The sequence below is a fragment of the Cryptomeria japonica genome, chromosome 5 (genome assembly GCF_030272615.1).
Source record: "Cryptomeria japonica chromosome 5, Sugi_1.0, whole genome shotgun sequence".
NCBI classification, from domain to species: domain Eukaryota; kingdom Viridiplantae; phylum Streptophyta; class Pinopsida; order Cupressales; family Cupressaceae; genus Cryptomeria; species Cryptomeria japonica.
This window is the reverse complement of record NC_081409.1, coordinates 903,889,338-903,915,396: the sequence shown is the minus strand read 5'-3', so window position 1 is coordinate 903,915,396 and position 26,059 is coordinate 903,889,338. Positions and strand designations below refer to the sequence as shown.

Here is a 26,059-nt window from a genome sequence, read left to right as displayed (position 1 = left end):
GCTAAACCTAATCGACGCCATCGTCAAAATGACTCTCTAACCCACCATCGATGCTCACATCTAGCATATTAACTTCCCTCTAAAACATACCATTGCCAACTCCGCCCTTTTCGATTTCACCATCCTCTCCACCAAAACACAGACCACTCAAAAGAAACATGCAATTAAGTTCCCCGATAGACGTACGAATACCAACTCTACCCACCTCACTCCCAACATTCCCTCCGCCAAAACACACAACACCCGCTCAAAAATTAAAAAAAAAAATATACTAAGCTTTTTCAAATTCCGAACCGCAAACGTGTCCTCCTCCACATTTCCCACGAAACTCGCCAAAAACATTGCAATTCACCATTTACAAGACCTTTCATAACCTTTTCCCGACGCTAACGACTCCTCTTTCCAATCGCTGGGACGACAATTTCCCAATAGAGTGACAATTTTCCGGACTCAATTAAATTTTCTTCTTCTTCTTCTTCTACTATTGCTACTAAAAATTAATATATTAATTATAAGCCCCAAAGTATGTTAAGAAAATATCCTTTCTTAACATACTTGGCTTTGCAGGATAGTAAAGGAATTATAGAGCAAAAGATATAGGAAAGGTTTTGGCTCACAGGATTTGGCATAAGGCTTTGAAACCTTTTGTCTTCTTCCATTGATAGCAGCAATGGAGTTTACTTTTTGAGAATTATCCGATGGGTTTGCTAATTGCCATATGGGCTCTATGTAAAACTGATCTTATGTGTGTTGTGACCGCATTTTGTATGTGGTGGGATGTATAAACTGATATGTTAGATACTATAGGTTTATTTTATGAGTTGTGATTGGAGGTTTTCTTCCCAGAGTTCTTTCCTCCGGTATGCTCTTTGAATCCTGTGTAAAAAATAAAAAATATTAATAAAAATTTAATGAAATATTCCACTTTTATAAAAAAAGAAAAAAGAAGAAAAAAAAAACCAAAACAAGAAAAAAGAAAAAAGAAAAAAAAAAAGATAAAAGAAAATATCCTTTCTTCGAGTTGATGTAACGTCGTCATTGTATGCATTCCCGAACTTCATATTTGTATTTCAAATCATTTCTATATTCTTTTTCTCCGTGCTTTTTGTGTCTACTTTATTCTGCAATGTATCGGCAAACCGCTGCTTTTTGAACACAAGGGGAGAATGGAAAACGCTATGACTAATTGTCTGAACTGGGCTCCCTGATGGGCTTTCCAATTCACATTTTCACCCCTTCCATTGACCCTCAATTTAGGTCGGTCTGAATTGAATCCCATTGTCACTTGTATAATTGGGGTTTTGCGGGGGTTCAGTTTAGTACTGCCTATATTATCTCTTTTGTGTTTTGATTCGGTTTTAGAATTTTTTTCGGTAGATTACTGTCCCTTCGACTTCTTTCGTGGTGGGTAATTGGAATTTTATATTGTGTAGGTGAAATTGGGATGCCCATTCAAGTGATGTCGATTCAGTTGCTGTTTTTGGCCCTTTAGTGCTACGGCAAGTCGAGTAATTATGTCATATTAGGCAATGTGTGATACTGCCTCAGATGGTCTGCTTATGATACAATGATGGAAGGTGTTACATTGTCTCAGCAACACAATTATCAGCAGCAGCGGCGGAAATACAGTAATGGAAGGAACAATGCTGATCAGATTGACATTAATTCTCAGCGACAACAAGAACAAGAGGATTTGGCCGAAGACGTCAATGATATCGAATTAGGACGGGCCTTTGATCTAAATACTCTTGTAATTTTCTTACAGCTCATTCCGCGTTAAAGATTCATCATTTTTTTATTAACATGGCCTGATTAAGGGTAACGATTTTTCTATTAATTTGGCTCTGTTAATAGAAACCCTTGATAAGTAATGACTCATAGTTGGGCATATCGCTGTGATGTGTGATCTATTTATGCCTATTCAGTTTAAAATGGAGCATTTTTTGTTGCCTTCTTGGTGATGCAGCACTTTTTTTTGGAGGCTAGTGGTTGTAACTTTTGCAAATACTCACTTCTAGGCTATGATATTAGAGTCTTTACTTGTTGCTGATAATTGGTAATATTTTGTTATTGGGGATGATGCCGTAGCTCCACGTCTAATGTAACGATGGACATTCTTTGATAGTATCCTCTAGGTGGTTTAGGTATAGTTTGCGAGGCTACATACATTCACTTCTAGGCCTCTTGTATTTGATTACTTATTCAAACAATTAGGCATATGCTTGTGATGAGCAATCTCTTGGTTCCTTACTCAATATAAAAATTAGTATTTTTGCTTTTTCTCCGTAGGTTTTTGAAAGGTGTTGGTTGACATTGCATGTACCCAGTTTTTAAGGCCACCAGTATTAGGATCTGAATTCATACAAATGAAAAAACTATTTTCGTTGGATGATGGTATGTTGTAGGACAGACTGAGCGGATCTCAAATTTTAAAGCTTTTCTTGTACACATGTGCATATAATCTACATTGTAAGCAATCATTGATCCTGGATTTCCTACAACCATTACAAACAAACAATTTGTATGTGCACCATACTGCAATTCAAAATAAACTGTAAGGATATTTTTTCTATATATCCATATATTCATATACCTTTTCAAGGCTACTGGTAGCATAGGGGTATGTATTTATACATATACCCCGGTAAATACCACTAGAAATAGTGTCTGCATTTAGACATACACCCAGTTCAATAGCATTAGAATTAGGGTCATTGTTGTCTGAATAAGTGGTTTTATTCACATGTGCCTACTTTTTTAGTGGGATTGAAGTTAATTGTGTGCATACCTTTGATATTGGTAAGTGGTAACACTTATAATCCAATTTTGTCCTTAAAAAAATAGAGAACATACCAAGTAATTGCAAATGAAGATTATTGATTGCCTTATTCAAGGCATATTTCTTAAACTTGGACTCAATTCCTTGGGCTCGGAAGACTAAAAATTTCTGACACAGAAAAAACTCGACAACTTAAAACTTCAATTTTTTATTTTTATTTTGGAAACAAATATACATTTTAGGCAATATAGAGCTACACAATATACGAACTGAGTTTAGTGGGGGGTCTGGGGTAGCAGCCCTAGTGGTGTTGAGGGGCAGCATTCCTCATGGAGGTTTGGGGGAACTACTCCATATGGGCAGCCCTAGGGAGCTTTGGGGTAGTGCCGATAGCTCGTTGCCTGTTGTGATATAGAGTGGGATTGAGGGGCATAGCCCCTGCCACCAAGCCCAAATGAAGACCTTCAAAACCACAAAAAACTTTATGGTGCACACCATTTTCATAAAATTTTAAAGGGCAAAAAAATGTTTGTAAAGCCAAAAAACAAGTTTAATGATTTGTAGCACGAGTTGCAGTGACAGACTTACTGAGTACCTTGCAAGTACTTGCCACAAACCTTGTGCCTCACCAAAAACTTGCTGACTGAAAATCATGAGTTTACTCTGCGAAAACTTGGGGCAGGAAACTAATGATGCTGTCAAGTTTGCACACAATGATTCAAGGTAGTACTCATAAAATCCAAATTAGATAAGGGAGGATTGTGTACAATCAGACTACCTTACTTAACTACTATAAGCATATTTAAAGTATTTGACAATTTCCAAACAAAACACAATTGTTGACAATCGCTAACAACTAATTTCCAACAACTATGAACAAGCTCACAAGTGATTAATAAATAGTAAGACACAAGAAGACTAACATGACATACCAAATCAAGCTATATGAGCTATATCATCCCCTTTAAAAAGAAAAGGTGGATTCCTAGTTGATAAACAAAGAGTAAAATTATACAAATCATGTAATATTAGGGAAAATTGTCCATATTTTTGGGTGGCATTTAAGAAGAGGAAGGTCTTACTTCCCAAGTTGTTTTTCTTACAGCCATAACAACATAATCAAAGCCTAACTGTTCCTCAACAAAATACTACCAATGTAGCTAGTTTAAACCTGCAATGTGGTATTCTGTTGGAAGTAAAAGGGAGAGCTTATGAATTACACATTGACGATCATCACATCAAGAATGTTGTGTATGGTATAGGGAATGTATTTGCCAGCGGCCATGCAACTTAATGAATTGTTGTGGATTATAAATGTGGGTGAAACTAGAGTATTCCATTGCATGACTTCCAAAACAATTGATTGAAATGCCTCTTGTTGGCATGATTCTGAAGTAGATTGTACTGTTGCAGCAATCTTTGGTCGAACTACAACAGGTTGTACACCAAAACTTTGTCCTTGTACCAAAATAATTGCGTGCCGAAGGGTTTCTTGCAGGTCATATGATGATCCAAACAGTACAATGGTGCTTTAAATGCTATTTATGGCTCATATGTAGGACTAAAGGAGCGCAGAGTGGTAAAAAATGCCTCAGACAATTCAATAAACTGAATTTTGCACAGGAGGATAGCAATATAGCGAACTATAGTGGAAGGAGGACTACACCATGCAATTTGAGAAGTGGGCTTCGGTTGAGTGTGGCATAGATGGCAGTTGAAGAGCTAAAATTTTTCAACCATATGGTGGCTGTGTTCACAGAGGATTGCATGGCCAAATGTTGAGGATCACTTGGCTTTACAACAAAGCAACTATTAGATGTGATGATAGTGTTTTTCCTTTTATGGCATACGATATAGACTTTTCCACCTATTTGCTTACAGTAGGAGTGGCATAGGACATAAACTATAGTCCTTTCCAATTCTATTGAATACCATATTGTAGACTTAGGGCAGAAAAATCACTTTCATACCATACAGTTGGGACCCACTACTGTTGGCGTACATCTTAATCTTTTTTAATTTGCTGAACTCGTTGATTTGCGCAATATGGGTAAGGTCCTTCGTAATGTTTGTAAGGACATGTATTAATGGGCTCTAGATCAACATTTTTTAATAACTTCACCATACTTGCCTATATTTTTGTTGCTTGGACCTAATTCTCGTAGTTATGTTGGATTGACATAGTTGATCATATTAATAACTTCCTTCACATTTGTATTGTTCAAATTTTCCAAATCGCTCTCTAGAGTTCCTTTAATTTTATTTGGTTCCTTCATTTGCTTCATCTCATCTCCATTAGTCTCCATGGCTTCAATAAAATTGCAGTTAGATAGGAATATTTCATAGTTTTTCATCTACTAAAGGAACAAGCCACTAAAGGAATTTGTGTAATCCTCAAAACATGGATGCAGTTCCAAGAATTCCTTTAATGTTTGGCTCGATGGATGTCTTGATCAATCTTCTTTGTCCTCTTGTCACTGGAGCCTTAATCATTCTTCTTTGCTGGAATTTCTTTCCAATGTGTTCATCAAGGATCTATGCTATTTCACCTCGTTGCATTTTTTGTATCTACCTTTTGAAGTAGTGCTGCCTTGCAGCTATATTTCTTCTTTAGTTGTATCATATTTGATTCAGATCGGGTATTATCATACAGCCCAACCATGCAGACACACAACAGCAAACTCACAAACAATTCATTTAAATATCCACAATAACAAGAAGAATAAATATTCATTTCATTGATGCTTCATAATTTACTTTTATGTACATATTACAATTGGCCTTGCACTCACAGCCTTTATTTCCTCTCATATTCTTTGCCTTCAACTCTGCTTCACCTTTGCTGGAATCCTCTCTCTCCCTTTCTCACACCCATGGCCAAAGACCCTTTTTTGTTGCATATTCTTTGCCCTTTTATATTACATCAGCCATGAAGTTGAACCGTTTGTGCTATAGTTATGAAACTGAATGGTTGCCTTTCATCTCTTCTCCCTCCACCATGTTTCATTCAATTACTTGGCTGTACATTTCATATTCTCTATGACAACTTTGGAACTTCACGACACCTAAGCCTTTTCGGCTTAAAATCATCTCTACAAATTGCTTCTTTCTTTCACTTCTTCGGCGAACTCAGACCTCCACAAACCATTCTTCTATGTCTTCTCCAACTTCTTTTTTTTGGTCATTTCTTCTTTGGGCGAACTGAGGACTTCTTGAACCATTGTCGGCAGTTTTGTGAGTTTTAAAATCCACTATTGATCTTCTCTTTTAGGCCTTTTTGCCTATGGTTTTTTTGGTGAATTGAGCCATTGGCGAACTAGGCCATTGGCGAACTAGGCCATCGATGAACCAAGTGGTTTCCAAACCTGTGAAACTGCAGAAACTCCATAGCTTAGTCGATACTTAGCCAATTTTCACCAAATATTAATAATGGGTAACAATCACTTGGCTGAATTTTCTTGAAATTCTCTCCAAAAGCAGGCTTGTGAAAAAAAACTAACAAGGAACCAACCCAAAACACACCAAAACAAAAAACTAAATTGCAAGTCTTTTTTTTGGGTCAATGTTGATTGCTTGTGCACTCAGATGCTCTTGCATCGATATTGGCTAGGAAAAGAATAAAGATTAGACATATTGAATATCAAGAAGGTATAAAATCTTTTGACAACTCGATTTAATATGTATTTTCAGAAAATTTGTGCAAAACTTTGCATGGTTCAATCTTCTTGGATTTCATCCAAGGTCACTAGGAGACGGGGGTACTTGGAGACTCCAGAGACTGGTACAACTAATTTTCAAAATAGGAGACAAGGGTACTTGGAGATGCCAATTTTTTTCTTCGTATTAGAGTATCATTACATATTGAAATTACAAAATATTGATAGTTGATGCTGATACACAAACATAAAACAAAAATCAGAAATCTATTATCTACTCTTCAACGTTTTGACCATCCATATCAAGCTCCTCATCTATGATGCTCTCCACATAATCATCACTCTCAAACTCAGGTTCCTTTGAGGGTACTAGTAATTCATTAATTTCATTAAGGCCATCTGGTTCAACTACTTCATCCACCATCACTACTGAATGATGGAAAACAATGTTTTTGTTTTGTTTTGACCTTTTCACGTGCCTTTGGTTAGAGGAGACACGTGGGAGACGACCAAAAACCTAGCAAGAGATGAGGAGGTGGTCGGAGACATGGAAGTGAAGTCTCTAACCAAAAATGAGGTCCTAGGAAGCACAAAAAGTCTTCGAGACGTGTCTCAAGGGGCTGGAGATACATCTCCGGGTTATAGAGATTTCATCTTATTATATGTTCCCATAGAGAATTGTTCTTTCTTAAGGTGTGACATGATCAACTCTCCTTTAATATATCTCTTTGATGTGCTTCTGTCTATGCCTTGTATTTGACATGCTTGCCTCCAGTTGTTTCTTGATATGTACATGTACTTCCTACATATGTTGTGTAAAGTCATTAGCATTTGTGCTATGTTGCCTTCCACCTTCAAAAGGTTAGTGTCACTCCTTGATGATTTTCCATACACAATCTAAAATGTTGTCTTATGACTTGTTCATTGAGTTGTTGCATACAAACTTTGCTTGGGCCAACATGTAGTCCCACTATGTGGGTTTATCTCTCACTTATGATCTTAGTGAGTTGCCAAGACTTCTAGTGACAACCTGTGTTTGCTTATCTGTTTGTGGATGATGTGCTGAATTGTAGTTCTATTGTGTACCTAACTTTTGATAGAAATGGCCAAGGAACTTCGTATCTCTATCTTAGGTAGTACTTTGCAGTCATCCCTTTGAGGATAAGTCATTGATTTAAAGTTCTACTGCGTGCTCGATTTCTTCCACTACTTTTTCCAAAAATGGTTGTGGAACTTTGAATCTTTATTGTAGGTTATACTCTATGGTAACCTATGTAAGCACAACACCTTGTTGAAGAACTAATTCACCATGTCCAACGCATCACTTATTTGCTTGCAAGGAACAAAATGCAATATTTTTGAAAACTTATCACAAATCACATAAAATTTTACCTTGTTGTGTTTGGGATGATTGAAAGACGAAGTCCATGGATAAGTACTCACGATATCTATCTTGTGTGGGAAGTGTTTTGTACCTCTTAGTGTCTTGTGCCACTCCATTAGTAATCTAGCATGTGTAGCGTCCTAAAATTGCACCCCTTGCAATTTTGACCGCATTTTGGGCCCTCACCTCACTGGTCTCATCCCCATGCTTGATCGGGACCTGTTTATGCCTCCCCTATGCAACTAAACCTCATTGTTTTCATCTTGCACCTTGCATAGCTCTTGATCACGGCCTAAATTAGAGCAGGACCAGGGCGCCACGCCCTGGTCCTCCCTAATCAGGACCTATTTTGGCCCCTAGGCCCTATCTCAAATTTGAGCGGGAAATTACTTCCCCATGTCGGCCTATGTCAAAAAATTAAACAATTGACGACAGGCAAGTATATAAAGAAGTTTCCCCTCTCATTTGGCATAACACACGATCATAAGGTGAGAGCATGACAAAGTGGAGGAGGCAAGGAGACTACATTCAAGCATCAAGCATTCAAGCATTCATCATCTAGCATTCCTCAAGGCTGCATATTCTTCATCTATCCATTGGAGCATCATTACATCATTCATTTGCAAGCATATGTGTGTGTGTTAGGGTTTTGTCATGTTCATGCCATTTCATACAACATATGTGATTACATCTAAGAAGCAAAGCATCATCATCATCTATTGTAGATCTGAAGGTATACCTTTTCCATCATTTATTTCAAGTATTTGCAGTATTTCGTTCAAGGTTGATTCCAAACCGGGGTTTGACTTAGGCAAACCCCTTTCTTCTTCTTTCTGTGTGCATGAAACAAGTGCACAACTGTACTTCTGGAATTAAGCTTTATTCGCAGAGACAAATAAACCCTTTTCAATGTGCAAAAAGTTCGGAGGATCAAGTGGAGGGCGCCCCTGTCTGGACATGGTCCAGCAACTTGTGCCCGATTTCGCAGAGCAGCTCAGAATCATCTCAAGCTTCTCAGATCTAGGTGCACGACTGAATCTAGAATTTGTAGCTCACTGTTTTCGCCTATTTTGTCTTCAATTCCAGCACTTTATCTATTCAACTTACAAAAGAGGGTCAATTGCATTCCAATTTCAACCAATCTACTTATTATTCAGTCCTTGCATCATTTAGGATTGGATCTAGTAGATTCATCCCCCTCTTTTGAATGTAATGTTTTTCCCAAGTGAAAATTGAGCTTAGTGAATTCTCCTTTCCCCGGGTGAATTTGCTAAGCCCTGAATTTTCCACTTTACAGGATGTTTGACAACTCTACACAAACTTATGCACATCTTTCTGCAAATCAGACTATTGATACCTCTCCTTCAATTTGGCCCATAATCTTATCAGCAAGTGACCTTCCAAATGCCATTGTGTAAATATTTGACAAGGTTCACCCTCATTGATCTTTGTTGGATACATAGCTATCGTCTCTAGAACAAGTACCCCTCTTGTGTGAAGCAATCTGCAAACAGGCCTTTGTCTCTAGCCCATGGCTCCATGCACATTTGCAAAATTTGAATCTGCCACATACAAATCCTTTATTCTCTTTGTGCCATTATTCTATAGTCATAATGGACAACATAGCATGCCTCCTGCCTAAGGAACCCACAACTTGATTTGACTTGCTAGATCAATGTTTCAACACAAAGGAATAACCTTGGAAGTGATGTATTGCAATAGCTTATGATCCATGTATAGTATGAATGCCTTGGGCAACAAATAAATCTTCAGTTTTCAAAGTTTGAACAATGGTACATAATTCTTGGTCATAATCAAACTACTTCCTTGCATCATTTAGCTTGTGAATGAAGAATGCAATCAATCTTTCTTCCTAAGAATTGCATTGATTGCGATTTTGTTGGCATCACAATCAACTTGAGAAACCTTGCGAAAAAATGCGCGTGCCACATATGATTCTTAGTCACTCTCTTCTTCAAGAGCTCGTAACTCTTGGTTGTGAGAATAGTTTACTTAGGTCTACCTTTTGGCATAAAATGAGTTAGTGGTATGCAAATGCCATTGAAATTTCTTATGATTTTGCCATAGAAGCTTGCCAATCCATGGATTTCTGATTTTTGCGACACTCTTTAGTATTGATGATTCCACCATTGCTTGAACTTTCTCTAGGTCCATCCTCAATTGTCTTGACATATTACAAATCTCTCTATATCAAATTACATTTCTTTAGATTTATATGCAATTCCTTTTTCATCAATTGTGTGAAACTTGCTATAGGAGTGCTAGATATTCCCCTATCTTGCTTAACACCAAAATATTATCTAAATTTTCTTTCTCAAACTTATAAAGAAAATTGCATCGCTAAATGTATCACTTTTACCAAAGAGTTGGAATCAAATAACCAACACCCTTTCCTTGATGTCCTAATTAAAAAACTAGGTGGTTCCTTGGGTCGCTGTCTTTAGAAATGCTACCTGTATTGATTTACTTCCATTTCTCCATCATCATCCATCACAAGAAATTGGCATTCTAAAACCTTTATCAACTGGGGCTCATTGAATTTGTGATGATGGTTTCATAGACTTAGAATTTTCCCACAATTTTCCCACCTAACCAAGGCCATTCAAACTTAATGGTTATAAGAGAAAACACATTTCTAGGGCTTTTTGTGAAGCTAAGTTAAAACACATTTCTAGGGCTTTTTGTCAAGCTAAGTTTCATTCTAAACCCTTGTCTAAACTTTCTAACCTCTCACCCCTACCTATTGCCAATCTTTGGTATATCAAGGGCAAACACATTTCTAGAGCTTTTTGTCAATCTAAGTTTCATTCTAAACCCTTGTCTAAACTTTCTAACCTCTCATCCCTACCTATTGCCAATCTTCGGTATATCAAGGGCAAACACATTTCTAGAGCTTTTTGTCAATCTAAGTTTCATTCTAAACCCTTGTCTAAACTTTCTAACCTCTCATCCCTACCTATTGCCAATCTTCGGTATATCAAAGGCCTTTCACATAAAATCTCTAAGATCTTAGTTAGAAAAGGCATTAGAGGTTGCCTCCCTTTGCGACTATGTTTTGTCACTCAAAGACCCTATGGATCCCTTCCTTGTGATGTCTATAAGATCATGTGCCCTTGTGGTCTCTCATACATTGGTGAGATTGGTTGGTCTTTCATAACTAGACTCAAGTAACATAATGCTGATATTAAACATGATCATGTCAACTCTTGCCAAGCGCTCCTTCAACTCTAAACACCATATTTTTCTTAGAAGATTATCAAATCTCAGCTAAGTAATCAAATTTCTTCAAAAGGAAACTCCTAGAAGACCTAAAAATTGTCTTCATTTCTATCTCCTCCCTCCTTTCCTTTCTTCTTTCTAATTCCATGTCTCGCCATTGACATTCCCTTCATTGTTATCTTCCTTTCTTACTTTCTTCTTTCTTTGCGTATTTTGTTCCAATTTTCTCTCACGTTTTGACTCTCTTTCTCTCATCCTCTCCTTGTTTTCTTTTCTTTTCTTTTCCTTTGTAATATATATTTTATTGTTACGTTAATGACATTAATATATGTGCTTTTAAATTATGTTGTTCTTGGGTTCCCTTAGGTTCATTTTTTCCTATTTTTGAAATTTTCTCCTCTTTTCCTTTTTTCTTCTTTTCTTTTCCATCTTTTTCTTTTGATTAATTTTTATTCTATTAGTTTAATTTATCCGTTATTTTCATCTCACTCTTTAATTTGTTACCATTAGTTTATGTTTTCAATTATCCCTCTGTTTTCATAAATTTATTGTTTTTACTTTTTACTATTTATTCTTTTATTTTGCTCTTTCCTTCTTACTTTATTTTACTTCTTGTCTCCTGTGTGTTATTCTTTAATTCAATATTTCTTTGGCTTTGTTTTATTGTTTTAATTGTTGTATTTCTCTTCTTTGTTTTTTGTGTTGACTTTCTCTCCCGTCTCCATGTTGATCTTTTGCTTGGGTCGCTTGCTAGCCTAAGCGCATCACCATCCACTTCTACAAGTCATCCTTTGTGTTGAATGGAATCTTCCCATTGTCTCCTTTGATGATAACTGCTCTTTAGTTCAAGCTTCAAAAATTATCTGGCTCCACTCACGCAATCCATAAAATCGTCTATCCATAGTAATGGAATTTGGTACTTGATGGGAGTCTTGTTTATTACATTGGAGTTTGTGCACATTTACCATGCACTTCCCGTCTTTGGCTGATTTGTAAATAGAGAGGATATTCCTCGTGATTGTTCATCAACAATGGATTAAATTCTTAGTTTGAGAGAGCAAGCATGACTGAATTTAAATAGCATTGATTGAACAAGGAAATGAAAACAAAATAGTGTAAACAACAAACAAGGAGACAAGTTTAGGTTGGAGAAACCCATTTCAGGTGAAACTCCAGCTAAAATGTAAGCACAATCTCACTGAGTATTCCAAATATGGCGTTAACAAGAGGTCTTAGCCCATGGCTAGTTGAATAAAACTCATGCACCTTTGTCTAAGCTCTAAACAACCTCCAAGAACTCTCAAATCTCTCACCCCACCTCTGCTGCTATGGGAGTCCCAAAATACTTGTTGAAGTTAACTAAAATCTCCAACTACAACCCTCAACAATGCATATAAGCCACTAAGAATTGCTTTAACATGTCCCAAAGGCTATATATATATAGAAGCCAAATAGATTGGAAAGCCATGTCAAGAAGAGAAAATTTTGAGAACTAAAATGCCATTAGACATGCACGAATTGTCATGATGAATTTGTTGCCTTTGATAGAGAGTCATTAGCTTTTTTGTTGTGGCCTTGGTAAAATCACCATGATAGACAATGGTTTTGCCACCTATTGGAATCAGCAATTCTCCATAGTAGGCAACATACTCAGTTATTAATGTTTTCTTGTACTCTAAAGACAACACATGGATATCCCATATCACCTTCAACATTCTCTAGCATTGAAGAAGTTGTACACTGTCCAAAACATGCCATGAAGTACACGAACTAGATCCTTGATGGATCATACCTCCCTAATATGAAGGCTTTTGGTCTTTAAATCTCAAAGAATTAATGAATGAGGGTGGATGAACTGCTCAATTGATGACATGTATGCTACCTCAAGTTACACCATAATACAAAAGAAAACCAAAAAATGGTACATTTCTGCCCCCAAGTATCTAGATATTACAATGAAAATTTGCTTGAACGTGGAGTAACTATTTCAATATTAGTTTTCTTGGTAGGTACAATTTGTATGTTGCTGCTCGTCTTCCCATGAAGATTTAGGATCTTAGAAGACTACTTCTTGCTATAAAAAGCATACAACATGAAATATTTGTCATTTTTATCCTAGTATTTGTTTCCTCTCCTATAGAAGACCACCTTTCGGTCATACAAATAGGGGCTGTTATATGCAACTCCACAAATGTCCACAAGAGAAACATCTGCAATTTCATCAACATAACAACAAAAAACTTAAATTCACATTGCTTATCAACAAGCATTTGTGAATCTTCATTGATCCAGCCAAAACCGTAAGGCTGTAATGTCCCCTTTTAGGATTACCCTAAACTTTGCCCTAGAATCACAAGTTTTAATAAATAATATAACTTAACATAGTTAGAATCATATTTTTACCAATGAGTTGACGTCATCAAGTTAAAACCTGCAATCTTGTTAGATAAGTATTGAAAGTATAATTCATAGAGCGATTATTTCAGCATAATTTCAAATCTAGGTAAACTACACAATATCTATGATGCATAATTGGAGTTCAACCATAATAGGGCTTGGATGAGAAACATGATAGGGCACCCAAAGCTGTCCCTACGCTAAGCCCAAGAGCGGATATATCATCCCCCTTGGCACCATGTGGCAATCTGCCACCCATATGAGGTGGTGTGCTTAGTGGGTAAACCTGTACCTGCCCTCCCTATCCATGCTGCCTTATTCGCCCTTCTATGATTGAGACTCCTTGAATCCATCCCAACAATCATCGCATGTAGAGGTTGGAGGGGAAGCTTCAATAGGGTGCTCAAAGCAATCCTTTACCCTAGGCCCAAGAGCTGATATATGCTGACATATCTTAATTGCTGAATTTATTAAAAGATGCTAATCATTGCTGTTGTTAAATGACCGTTTCCTTTATTTATATATACACATCGTTTTATTAAGGAGTCGGCCAGGGTTCTTTTTCACTTTAATTTTGTCTGCTTAATTGCTGCTCTCCTTACCAAGGTCGGCCTTAATTATATAGTGATCACCCTTATATAAACTTCTATATTGTTGCACTTGTTTTATAAAACCCTAGGTTGGTTCCTTAAAGAAATCAATCTAGGCTGGCTTCCTTTTGTCAGTTGATGGTCTAAAATTATTCCTTATTATTGCCATGCCCAAGGACCTTACAAGGTGTATTAGCCGTTGACCCTCTTGGAGGCTTTTCCCTTAGATCTCCACCTGCCACCACACTTCCACCATCTTGTTGTCATGCCCAAACCTAGGCTCTTGGTCTCCTTGCCCTCATGTCCTCCCATCCACTTTTTCAAAACTCAGTGGAACATGGTTAAATATGGAAATTTTTGTTTTCAATGTTCAAAACAGACCTTGCTTGAAAAATGTTTGTGGGGCACACCTATCAAAGCTAGAAAAATAGCACTTCTTGAAGGTTTGAATTCAATACAAAGATGTGCACTTGAGGAGTAGGGTTGTATCTCTTTAGAGATGAATTCAATGCAAAGTTTGAATTCATTACACGTTCTTATTGGGGTGGTAAGGGTGCACCTTGTTAAACAAAAAATCAAATGTCAAAAAAGCCTTTATACGTGCACATCTGGGGTGCAATTGTGCACTTCACCAAGAGAACTTCAAATCTAATTGAGTTGTGCATTTGGGGTGTAGGTGCACACCTTGCCAAAGGGATATTATTAAACTGAGCCTTAGAGCCAAATTTGCAAAGTAGCCAAATTATTGGAGGATAAAGGCATAGGAGTTTGGAGGACATTTAGCAACCTCTTGTCAATCGCTAACGACAAGGTTGCATAATTGTATTAGTGACAAATCTATTTGTGCAAAAATGAGTAAACCTGAGATTGGTTTCCAAGCAACAGCAAGTTTGTCTCGTATCATTTGTGATCAAAGTGGTAGTGATTTATAATGATGACTACATACACGACAACAAGAACTTAGTTCTCAATTATTTTTTTGTGATTGGATGTGTATGTCCCTAATCACATTTGTTGAGTGATAATGATTGAATGTGTTTGCCCCTAGTCACAATTGATGGTTGTTGTGATTGGTTGTCTTTGTCCCTAATCACATTTGTTGAGTGATTATGATTGAATGCATTTGTCCCCAATCATAACTTTTGTGAGTAGATGTGTGTCCCCTTGCTTATGACTTTGATATAGGATAGATGTGTTTGTCTTATCCAAATGTGTTGTATTATCTTGGATAGAAGTGTTATTCCCTATCCTTGGTTCCATGGGTAGTTGTGTTTGTCCCTATCATTGGATAAAGTCTAGTAAGGTCAATTCTACTAAAGAAGCATACTGAGGTGAGTTCTACTATTATCTATCTTTAGTAGATGTGTATGTTCCTACTCATATTTTTGTGTTGTTGATGAACTATTGAATGTGTTCATCAAGTATTGTTAGTCCACTTACCACTATTTGGAGAATGATGTAATATAGGGGGTGTTAGGAATATTACATCATTAGGTGTTCGCACATTTGTTATGGTGTTAGGAATACCATGTATAGGTTAATAGAATATTGTAATATTAGTTGTATGAATATTTGTTTGTATTATGAGTTAAAAGTTAAAACAACTCATATATGTGGAGTGGTTATAGGAGGTAGAACAAATCTCCAATGATATAGGAGATGAAACTCCTATAAACATGTAATATCTTGTTGTACAATAAATGGAACAAAATCTAAGTATTATTGTGTGTATAAAATTTTGTATGCTTCTATAATTTCCCCCCCCCCCCCCCCCCGAATGTATCACAAAAATCATAAAGCCTTTTGCCTAGTGTTGAAGTGTGTGTTAGTTTTTTGCCCTAAAGGGATCCAAAAAGATACACATTTACTCTTATTTAGTATGAGTATGACACACCACATAAAATATTGTAAAGATTATAAATAACAAGTATATATGTACAAATTAGGATAGTTTTTATTTTGATGGAGCTTCATTTTCTTATTCAAAGAATAGTTTATAGTACATGTTGTTCCATTTTGTGTTACATTGAAAGTGTGAATTAAAATGCTGGTAGTTTTTGGTAACTTTGTTGGGGAGTGATATAAGAGTATCATCTTATACATCAAGACATTCAATTTTGACAAAGAAGTGTTAAGAGTTCGTAGAAATTTTTTAGCTTTTGAAGAACTGCTACAAGCCGCAGTAGTTTATCAAGAAAGTAATCATCAACAACATTTGCACCTTTGTTATTGCCATGGGGAAATCAGATTGGTTCGTTGGTGTTCATAGAAAGTCAGGAGCTTCTTTGAGGGTCAGAGAATTCAAAATTCTATGGTGAGGGCAAGCAATATGCAGATGAACATATTTCAACATTCACCATCGCATGTGAAAGTTTGAATGTAGCCCATGAAGATGTTGTAGTTTTCTTGGTTGTGGAATTACTAGGCATGATGGTTGATTGGTTTCACCATCTTGAAGTTGGTTCTATTACAAGTTGGGAATCAACGAGTGAAAAATTCCTTGTTGGCTTCAAGCTAGCTAAAGATAGTCATATCTTGTTTGCAAAACTTTCAAAAGTGAAAAAGGATGATAATTAACCTATGAAAGATTTTGTTGCATGATTTACATGTCTGGTTGTAAGAATAAGTGAAACTATATATTTTTTTGCTGAGATTCTTCTGAGTTGTTTCATAAATGATTTATCTTCCAAATTGCTATTTTTCTTGAGACAAGTCATACTACCAAGGTGAAGGACACTCAAGTGCATGCCATGAGTTGGAGGATCATATGATCACTTTAGGAAAGATACAAAAAAATTTAATCAGCCACTAGTTACTTTGAATGTTCAATTGTTTCAATAGTATCTCCTCCAAAAATAAATTATTCTTTCAACAGTTATACCGGTGATAGATCTCATTTGCTTGCTTCTCCAACAAGGAAAGTAGCATAAGTTCTACATGTACCTACTACATTTCCATGCAACTGACCAACATAATGATAGAAATTGTCTTGGATGCAATGGTTCAATTGGATCTTGACAACTTAAAAAATAAATCAAGGGTCAATTGGATCTTGACAAACTCGACGAGGTTCAATTGCTTAAAATGTCCCCAAGTGACTGTGCATAGATTTACGATGCAAATGAATTGGTATTTGCTGATTCATCAATTGTTTTTGAGGTAACACAAGATGATTGGGCTGCCTTATCAAAAACCAAAACTCTATATCTATTGTTGTACACCTGACAAAAGTCGCATTTGGGGTTTTTTGACAGTTTTGCAAAACTTGTTAATTTGGATACTTTCAAAATGGGAAAATGAAACTAGAAATGCAGGTTCAATCAAGCAGAAAATTGATTTTGATCAACCCATAATGATAAGATATATTAAAATGTATAAATGGAAGTAATGATTAAATTTGCAGATTACAAAGAGATTTTCAAAGCAATTATTGTACATAAGAAAGATACAGTAGCAAGCACAAAAAAGACACAAGTTCTGATATGTTATTTTAAAAATGAAAAAGCTCAAAGGTCTTTTACATTCTCCATTCAATCTCATAAAATTTTGCCAAAAGTTCAATAGCATTTACAATGATATCATTCCTATAAATTTAGTTCAGCTTTAATAACTGCCAAGGATTTATGAATCATGATATGATATGCATATGTAGTATATTGAAATATTACTTTTCAGCCCAAATTTGAAATTCATATTATTATCCCTGTATTCTCATGAAGCGTATTCTTTCCTTGAGTTTTCTTCTTCAATGGTGACCGTATTTTCCTTTGCCCTTTCACAGAATTTTGTTGATATTTATTGAATATGCTCAATGCTTCTTTGATTGTGCTATGGCTGGGTCTTCAATGTAGCTGAAACAAAAATCGTGAGAGATTATGCATTTGAAAATTCATGAGCGTCTTTAAATTTTCTACTAAAATATATTTCAAACTCTATGAATAAAAAACTTCATTCTCATGAGCTTGTCTAAAGAAGAAAAATCAAAACTGGGACGCTGAGTTAACCCTTGCTTAACAATTTCGGCAAGCTGATATTTAATGGTGTTGGCAGGATTAATTGATTGATCTTCACCATAAAATAATTCGATATTTTTTAATAAGATCACAAACATGCTTCCTTAAGCTTCTTTGTTCCTTCTTCTAGAATTTGGTTTCTAGCCATTCAATTTGCAAAGGATGATCCACTCTATCATAGATACTTACGTTGACAAGTACTTCAAAATCTGTTTTTAACTTCTCTTTGATTTGAGATAAGTTGCGTTGACGAATTGGTAACTCTTCTTCCAATTTTTCTATTAATCATTTCAATAAATAAAATCTTCATTGACCTTATTGTGTATGGCCATTGCAACAACAACAATCTTCGACCCCTGTGTTAGTAGGTCATCAATCCATTATTTTGTTGCTTTAGTAACATGTTTCATCTCCTCAATGGTGGAAGAATCTTCATTAGATATTGCGGCAAGTGGGACAATTTGCATAGATGAAGACCGGAGTGGCCCAACTAAGTGCTTTTATGTAAGAGGTTAGCTGGTCAACTTGCTCTTTCAGCCGTTGCTTGGTCTTTTAATTATTTTCGATTTTGGAAAGAATGGCAGTCACAGCTAATCCCACATTCTCAGTCTTAGTTTGCATTATTTGTTTACCTAATCAACCTTGAAACTTGATAATTGGAAGCTTGAAGATCTCTTTCATCCTTTCCCACGAAAGGAGTGGTAATCTTTGCAATCCTAGACCCTTGAGCATATGTGAAAATTGAAGAGATGATTTTGGCTTTCTTATGTTGAGTGGGCTTCTTAAACATTGAGGAGATATCATATAAATAATCAGTAAGGGGCTTAGAAACTCTCTTCCTTTTCTTTATAGTGATATCAAGCCATTTGGGATCTTCAAGAAGAGATGGATCTACTTGTTTTGATGTCTGCACTTTCTCATACATATCTTGAACATTTTGTGTATTGAGATGCAAAGGGGGAGGAGGACATGAAGGCAAGAGAGGGAGAAGGGGTTCTCTTAGGAAGAAGGGATGAAGTTTGATGTTTAGAGACAAGTCTCTTGGGACTTCACTCCTTTTTGGGTGACCTTTGTGGGAAAATAATTATTTGCAAAGGGGAGATTCATGCGGAGTATTACGAGAGTTTCCTTGAGTTGTGTTGTCATGCTCGTGATCATGTCATAACAGTAATATTCACTACCATGTCAGAAGTAAGTCAATAAAACAAGAAAATTGTCTCATTTAAGACTAACAATTTTCGTTCAGTCAAGACAAAGGGAAAACCGATTCTACTCCATCAAACTATTCTTATACCATGAATTGAGGTGCATATGCAAGCAATCAGCGGGTTGTTATTGGCTGAAGTGATCCCTTAATTCAGTGATCAATTATGTTTAACATTAGTTAAGGAATGAATGGGACACCACTCTTGAGGAAAGGGTTACTGCCTAAGGAGGCACGACTCTTCAGCAACAAGAGAAGGATATTTAAGGAGGGATGTTGATTGAAAGAAGAGCAGCGAACAAGAAGGAAATAAGTATTTCAATCCGCGAAAAGCAATTCTGATCTGAACTTAATAAGGGAATGAAATAGAACCGATTTACTATTAATAATCTGCATAAGAACAAAGATAATCAAGCAAGCATCGATCAAGGGAATCAGATCTGAGATACAGACATCAGGCCATACAGCTGATGTAGTATAAACAGAAGTAATTTGGTATGAGTTGTAGTACATTATGCATTGATTATTTTATGGATGTCTTTTAACATTAATCCTAATAAGATTAGCTTTATATTCCCTGAAATGTATAAATCGTAGACATTGTTTTTAATAGGATTAAAACTTAGATTATATTCCTTCAAATGAATAGATCATTTATCCCATAATCAACCAGATGTAAAGTTGGAGGAAATAAGCTAGGGAGATGCGGTTTACTGGCTCCCCCGAACTAAGTAGACCGCCCCAAGGGATGGAACTGGTCATAGTTGGACATTCTTGCCGCTTGTGGGCTGAGAGGTGAGTAGATTACCCCAAGGGATGGAACTGGTCATAGCTGGATGTTCCTGCTGCTTGTGGTACAAGAGGTGAGTTGCCATGATTGAATGTTGTGTGCCCTTGGGCTTAGTTGGGTTGGGCAGTTTATTGGTGCCCATTTGAGTTTTCCTACTGAGCTAAGCTATGATTGGTTATAGGATAGTTAGCTATTTATAATGCTTATCATAATAGACTTGTTCACTAATCTATGTATTTGTTCATTATCTCTTGAATTATTAATGATTAAATGAATTTACTTTAGTATGCTATTATTAAGAATAAATTATATTGTTTGAATTGTTAAATTTGGGCACAAACAATTTAATTCCAATTTGGGGACATTACATGGGTCCCTAGAGGGAGGAGGGATGGACTGTGAGGGAACATGAACTTTAGAAGATATCTTCTTTGCATCATCCTTTGGTTGTTCCCCAACTTTAAAAAATGAATTTTGATTTATTTCCTTGTGGAGTTCTCCTTCCTCTTCTTCTTGTTGTTGCTCAGGATTCAATATGTTTATAGTTGTAAAAGGAGTTTCCTATGTTGGTGGTTGACTTGATGCATCCTTTTGCTCAGGATTAGATTTCACAATTTGGACACCTCTTTTAATCCAAAATTTGGGTCCACAATATTACTCTTCAGCCATGCCAAACTTCATTCAATGACTTCTTTGCTTCTGGTTTCTATGGAGCTGTTATATACTCAGCAGACCAATTCACATTAGGAACTTTACTAATTCTAAATGCGTTGATCCAACACATTACCATCTTCTGAAACATTTTAGGAATTTACAGTGAGTTTGGAATAGTCTCTCTTTTAAATCTCACGTTCATTGTTACATTGGCCCAAAAATCTTCTAGGCTTGGTTGATGTTTGAACAATAATCCCACATATGTTTCCATTAATCCCTTTGGGTCAGACTCTATTCTCTTATCACAAATTACAATTCACTTTTGACATTTCAATCTTAGAATTCTTTGCATGGAGTGGGGAAGTACAAGAATAAGCATCAATGGCTATAGGGAACTACACTCCTTGCTTGTGTTTTTTTTATAATTTCTATACTTTGTAAAGCTGCCTAGTGAGTTCTAACAATACCAACTTGTCACTTACATGATGCTTTGGCTACCTATTGAAACTAGCAATTTCACTATCGTAGTCGAAATACCCAAATTTTAAGATTTTCTTGTTTACAACTTTCCTAGTTTTTGAATTTTTAACTCAAAAGTTATTAAGATACTGATTCACCCCCCCTCTCAGTATCTTTGTTTGTGTTTTTAGTAGGCACTAGACCCGGGCACATATATTCTTTTTGTTGGTGTAAATAAATATTCATCATGGATATTATTACACTTTACTTAAGATAACTTAGGATAATTCATCTCTTTGTAGTTTGGATATGAGACACTTAGGGGAGTGTGCACATAGGGATATAACTTGTAGGAGAAATTCCACCTTTTATGGTCTTATTTTGCTGTTACACTCCACATTCGGTAGGTCATCCACCTCTTGTGGAATATTATATTATTTCTCTTACCTACCCCTAGTATTTCTTACCTACCCTTGTTTCTCATTGAGCCACATGTCATGATCGTGTGCTCGTATATCCATATAGCCTTGCCTATATAAGCAGGCTCATATTCATTGTATTGGTTAATTCAGTTGATCATTTGTATATTGATGAGATTACAGTTTGTTCTTGTCATTCTATTGTCTCTTTTTATGCTTTTCATTTTGCCCTTGATCTTGGCAAAATCTCACACTTTTAATAAACTTTTTTCCAACAACTCTGCTACTTGTGATCGACACTTATAGTTAGACTCATTTTGTGTGATGCCTCATTTGGCAAATTGGATCCTTTGATTAAATCAATGCAATGTGAGATGCTTTGTATTGGTGGCGATCCCTTTGGCATCTCACAATTGATATCACTACTTGCTCCTTGAGTATGTTTCAATCTTTGACTCCTCTGAGATGTGCCTTGACATCTCTGCATGTGTTTGCTTGAGCACTAACACATAATATTCCTTTATGTTCATTTTCTCCTTTAGAAACTCCTTGTTGCTTAGCAACATCACTTGACTTATAATGGTGTCTTCTTCTGATGTCAAGCACAACTCAAAATTTTTACCATCCTTTTTGATGGTGAAGGTGTTCTTTTGCCCATTATGGATTGTGTTTTTGTCATATTACCAGGACTTCTCAAAAGTACATGTCATATGTCCTTTAGGATTGCATCGCATCATTACCTCATCAATGTAACTTTCAATGTGGAATGGATCCTTGCATTGTTTCATTGACCCTTTTGCAACCAAGAGAGTTTGTATATTGTGGGGTGTCTAACAACTTTTAATCCAATTTCTTGAACAATATTTGTGGACACAAAGTTATTTGTGCTACCTCTATTGATTATCAATTTGTGACATTTACTGCTTGACTTGCACTTGGTGCAAAAGATGCTCTTCCTCCACCATAGTTCATTGTCTTCTTTGGATGGTCAACACTGTGCAAATGATCAATTTTTATTCATGCTTTGGAGTTCTGCTTTTTGGCTTTACTTTCCTCTTTGGCCTATGCAAGTTGCACTCACTTCTTTGAACGACCTTGCTTTTGCTTGGTGTTCAGACACTCATATGCCTGATAACTCGCCTATCCACATTTATAGCAAGTTTCTAAGAAGCCACCTCTTCTTTATGACTTGAATTTTTCTCTTCATTTGATCTCTATGTAGAAATCAGCTTTGCCACTTCCTTCTACATGTAGGTTTGTCTTCTTATGCTTTGTTTACTCCTTTTGTGTCTTGTTGTTTATGGGATTTCTTTGCTCCAGGTGCTACTTGTTAGGTCTTTTCTATGGAATGTATATTTAGCAAACCTATTTTGAACATGAATTGAAATGCACAACCCATTCACAGATTGGGAGATTTTCTCCTAATCATCATCTTTGTGACTAGCCCGGATGTTGAGTCTTTAAAATTCCTTTGTATATTCTTGTATAGATGTGTCTTGGCAGAGATTTTGGTCCTTGGGGCTTCTTGAACAAGACTATTGTGAACATCCCCTCAAGCTTCTTGATCATGTTGTCTTAGTCTGCACGCAATCTTCTTCTTGTCACAAAATCCCATCACAATGCAACATGTCCTTTCATTGGGGGTTCTCAATTGATTCAAACTCATAATATTTCTCTAACTCTATTGTTGTCCAATCCATCAATTCTTCTATATTTAGGCTATCTGAGTAGATTTGGACATCAAACCTTGGTTTGTTTTCAGCCTTCATGATGGATGTTAAAAACCTATCTTCTATTTTTATTTACTCATCAAAGTCAAGGTCTAATTGTTGAGGGACAATGCCATGAATTTTAGCCTTAGGTGAAGGGTTCTCAATATGTCAGCAAGGTTTTCATTTTCAACATAGAAAACTCTTCCCTTTCAATTGTTTCCTACTCTTCTTCCTTTGCGGGCCATTGGGAAACATGTAGATCTAAAAGAATCCAAGGGGGATGGAAAGCATTGTATTCACTACAAAATAGATGTAGGAATGCTGAACTATGGGATTGGAGAACCAAGAAAATGCTTTTTGGTTTGTTGGTCACCCCGGTGATCTTATATGGGTGTGAAATATGGGGCAGTAGCATGTCATATCAGAAATGGAGGCAAGTAGAAAGAATTCAAAAACATCTTATCTTAAGCAACCTCAATTAAAACTGCAGTTCCATATGAAATCTTATTAGCAGAAACTGGCTTCTTCCCTTTGGAAGCATCAACAGTGATTCGATTAGTAAGTTATTTAAGGAAAATTCAAAATATGGAAATGTACCGCTGACCCAAGATGGTAGTAGAAGAAAAGCTAACCAGAAGGAAGAAGACATGGATGAAACAAAATGACAATTGGATGAAGAAATGGGACATTAGCATGATAGATTGCCCAATCACTAATAAGGAAATAAAAAAATATTTGAGAAAAATTTAGACATGGTATATGGAATAAAGAAAACGGGCAAAAAAAAGATCATTATATCAAAGAATTCAACCCAACGGGAGATCACGAGGAAAAAAGCTACATAGGAGCCAATATTAAATGGAAAGCAAAAATGTTGATGCGCAGTTAAGGACAAGTTCTCACCACTTGAGATGTGAAATAGGCAGATGGATGATACCTAAAGAGGAGTGGGGAAAAATGTTATATCTTCTTTGCGATGCAGAAGTAGTTGAGACAATGGCATTTTATCATGGAATGCTTAGTGTATAGCGACATCCACATGAACTATGAAGACACCTTGAAAATTAACAAATTAAGCACATTATTTGAAGATGATAGGTTGGAAAAAACTGCAAATTTGTTGATTAACATTCACCATCGAAGAACTGATCTGGAAAAGAAACTACAATTGCTTAACAACAATATACCCTAGTGAGGGGTCTTTGTCTTTGTGCTGTTCGTGGGTCCCATAGGCTGCTTGGGCCTCGTGGACGTTATTAAAATCTTTCATTCATTCATTCATTGCTATTTCTTGACCAATTGCAAAGTAAAATGCACAAATTTACTTTGTTATGGAGCTAAACAACTCACTCACAAAACTTGGCTCCTATGTGTTGGTGCGTGTTTTATGACACATCGAACACAGCATAAAGATGCTCAAAAGACACTTTATCCTCTCTTGAATAAAATCACCGCGTATGCTAAGGTTGCAATGAAGATCCTATGGCGATTCCAAGGTTTACACTACAAACTAGCGACTTTAATGTTGAATATAGCTTCTTGGGTGATGTATGCTGATAATCCAAGGGGGACTTGTGAATTTCAATCACAATGAAAACTTTTTGCTTTGTTTTTTTGGGATTTTCTCAATTTAGACTTTAAAAAAGGGGAAAAAGAAAAGGGTTTAGAAATTCTTTTTTACTCCTAAGAATTTAAGAGACGGTAAAGATTAGGTGAAACCAATAACCACACTTTGCTTCACCACACTAAGGACTACTACACAAAATAGGTGCAATCTTCAAGGGTTGTGCTAAAGATTTTCATATTGTGAACAGTACCATCAAGTGAACAATATTTATCCAAAGTAGAAGTTAAAGCATCCACAAAGTAAGCCCAGGCTAACTTTACACATTGAACAAAAATCATTTATTCATAAAAAGTATGAGCAACAATTTCACCACTCTATGCTATCAAATCTTCCATTCATCTAACAACTTTGTAAAGTAAATCTATTCTAAGTTAAGAAAACATGAAACCATGCAACCATGTGATAGCAATAAGGATTCAAAGCAAATGCAAATGAACTTTTATTATCAAAATAGCTCTTAGCAACAATCTCATAAATCTCTCCACACAATAAAATGATAGAAGAGGGGTTTATATAGAGTTTCTGAAAACAAACGAAAGGCCCAAATTGAACAGTGATCAACGGCCTAGATTGAAATATCCCCTACTGGCTATTCACTGAAAATTTTGATTTTAACCACTGAAAATTCTGATTTTCTTATTATTTCTGATCTTTCAAAGTTTTAAGGTTTGTAATATTTGGTTTTGAGATAATATGAATTGAATGAACAAGAAATTGCTAGGAACTGAAATGAAACAACTAAGAATCAATTTGCACATAAAACTGAGACAAAACTGATTACTATTTGCTACCAAATGGACAACAAGGAGGCTGTACCAGGTTTGTACGGCCAGAGCAAACTTGCACAATCCCAAGATAATTGTTGAAGGAGATTTTCAACACCACAATATAACTGCTGTTAGTTCCTGATAAGTCCGAAATATTAACACATCAGATCTGCTACAATATTGGACTGTTAATGATGATTTTACTGTTGGGCCAAACTGTACGGCCAGCTAGGGTATGTAGGGGTTTGGCTGATAGATACAGCTAGCTGAAGAATTGTGAGCAGCTCCTAATTCCAAACCTCTCTGCGACTGCTCTGAAACAGATCAGGAAATTTTCTCAAACCCAAAACTAGGAAATGAAGCTCTCC

At 36.2% G+C, this 26,059-nt stretch overlaps 1 protein-coding gene across 3 annotated transcripts in view; it reads left to right on the top strand.

Annotated features, from left to right (window-relative positions):
* The first annotated feature begins 1,072 nt into the window (after positions 1–1,072).
* LOC131034643 (cysteine-tryptophan domain-containing zinc finger protein 3) overlaps positions 1,073–26,059 on the top strand; it is an 87,184-nt gene continuing 62,197 nt past the window's right edge. The window contains exons 1-2 of one of the 3 annotated variants that reach the window (XM_057966199.2): positions 1,073–1,257; positions 1,434–1,750. In XM_057966199.2, coding sequence (XP_057822182.2) covers positions 1,568–1,750 — 183 coding nt within the window. In that variant the 5' untranslated portion in view covers positions 1,073–1,257; positions 1,434–1,567. Of the gene's footprint in view, positions 1,315–1,433; positions 1,751–26,059 lie in introns of all 3 variants that reach the window. The other 2 variants (XM_057966197.2, XM_057966198.2) reach the window with 2 other exon arrangements.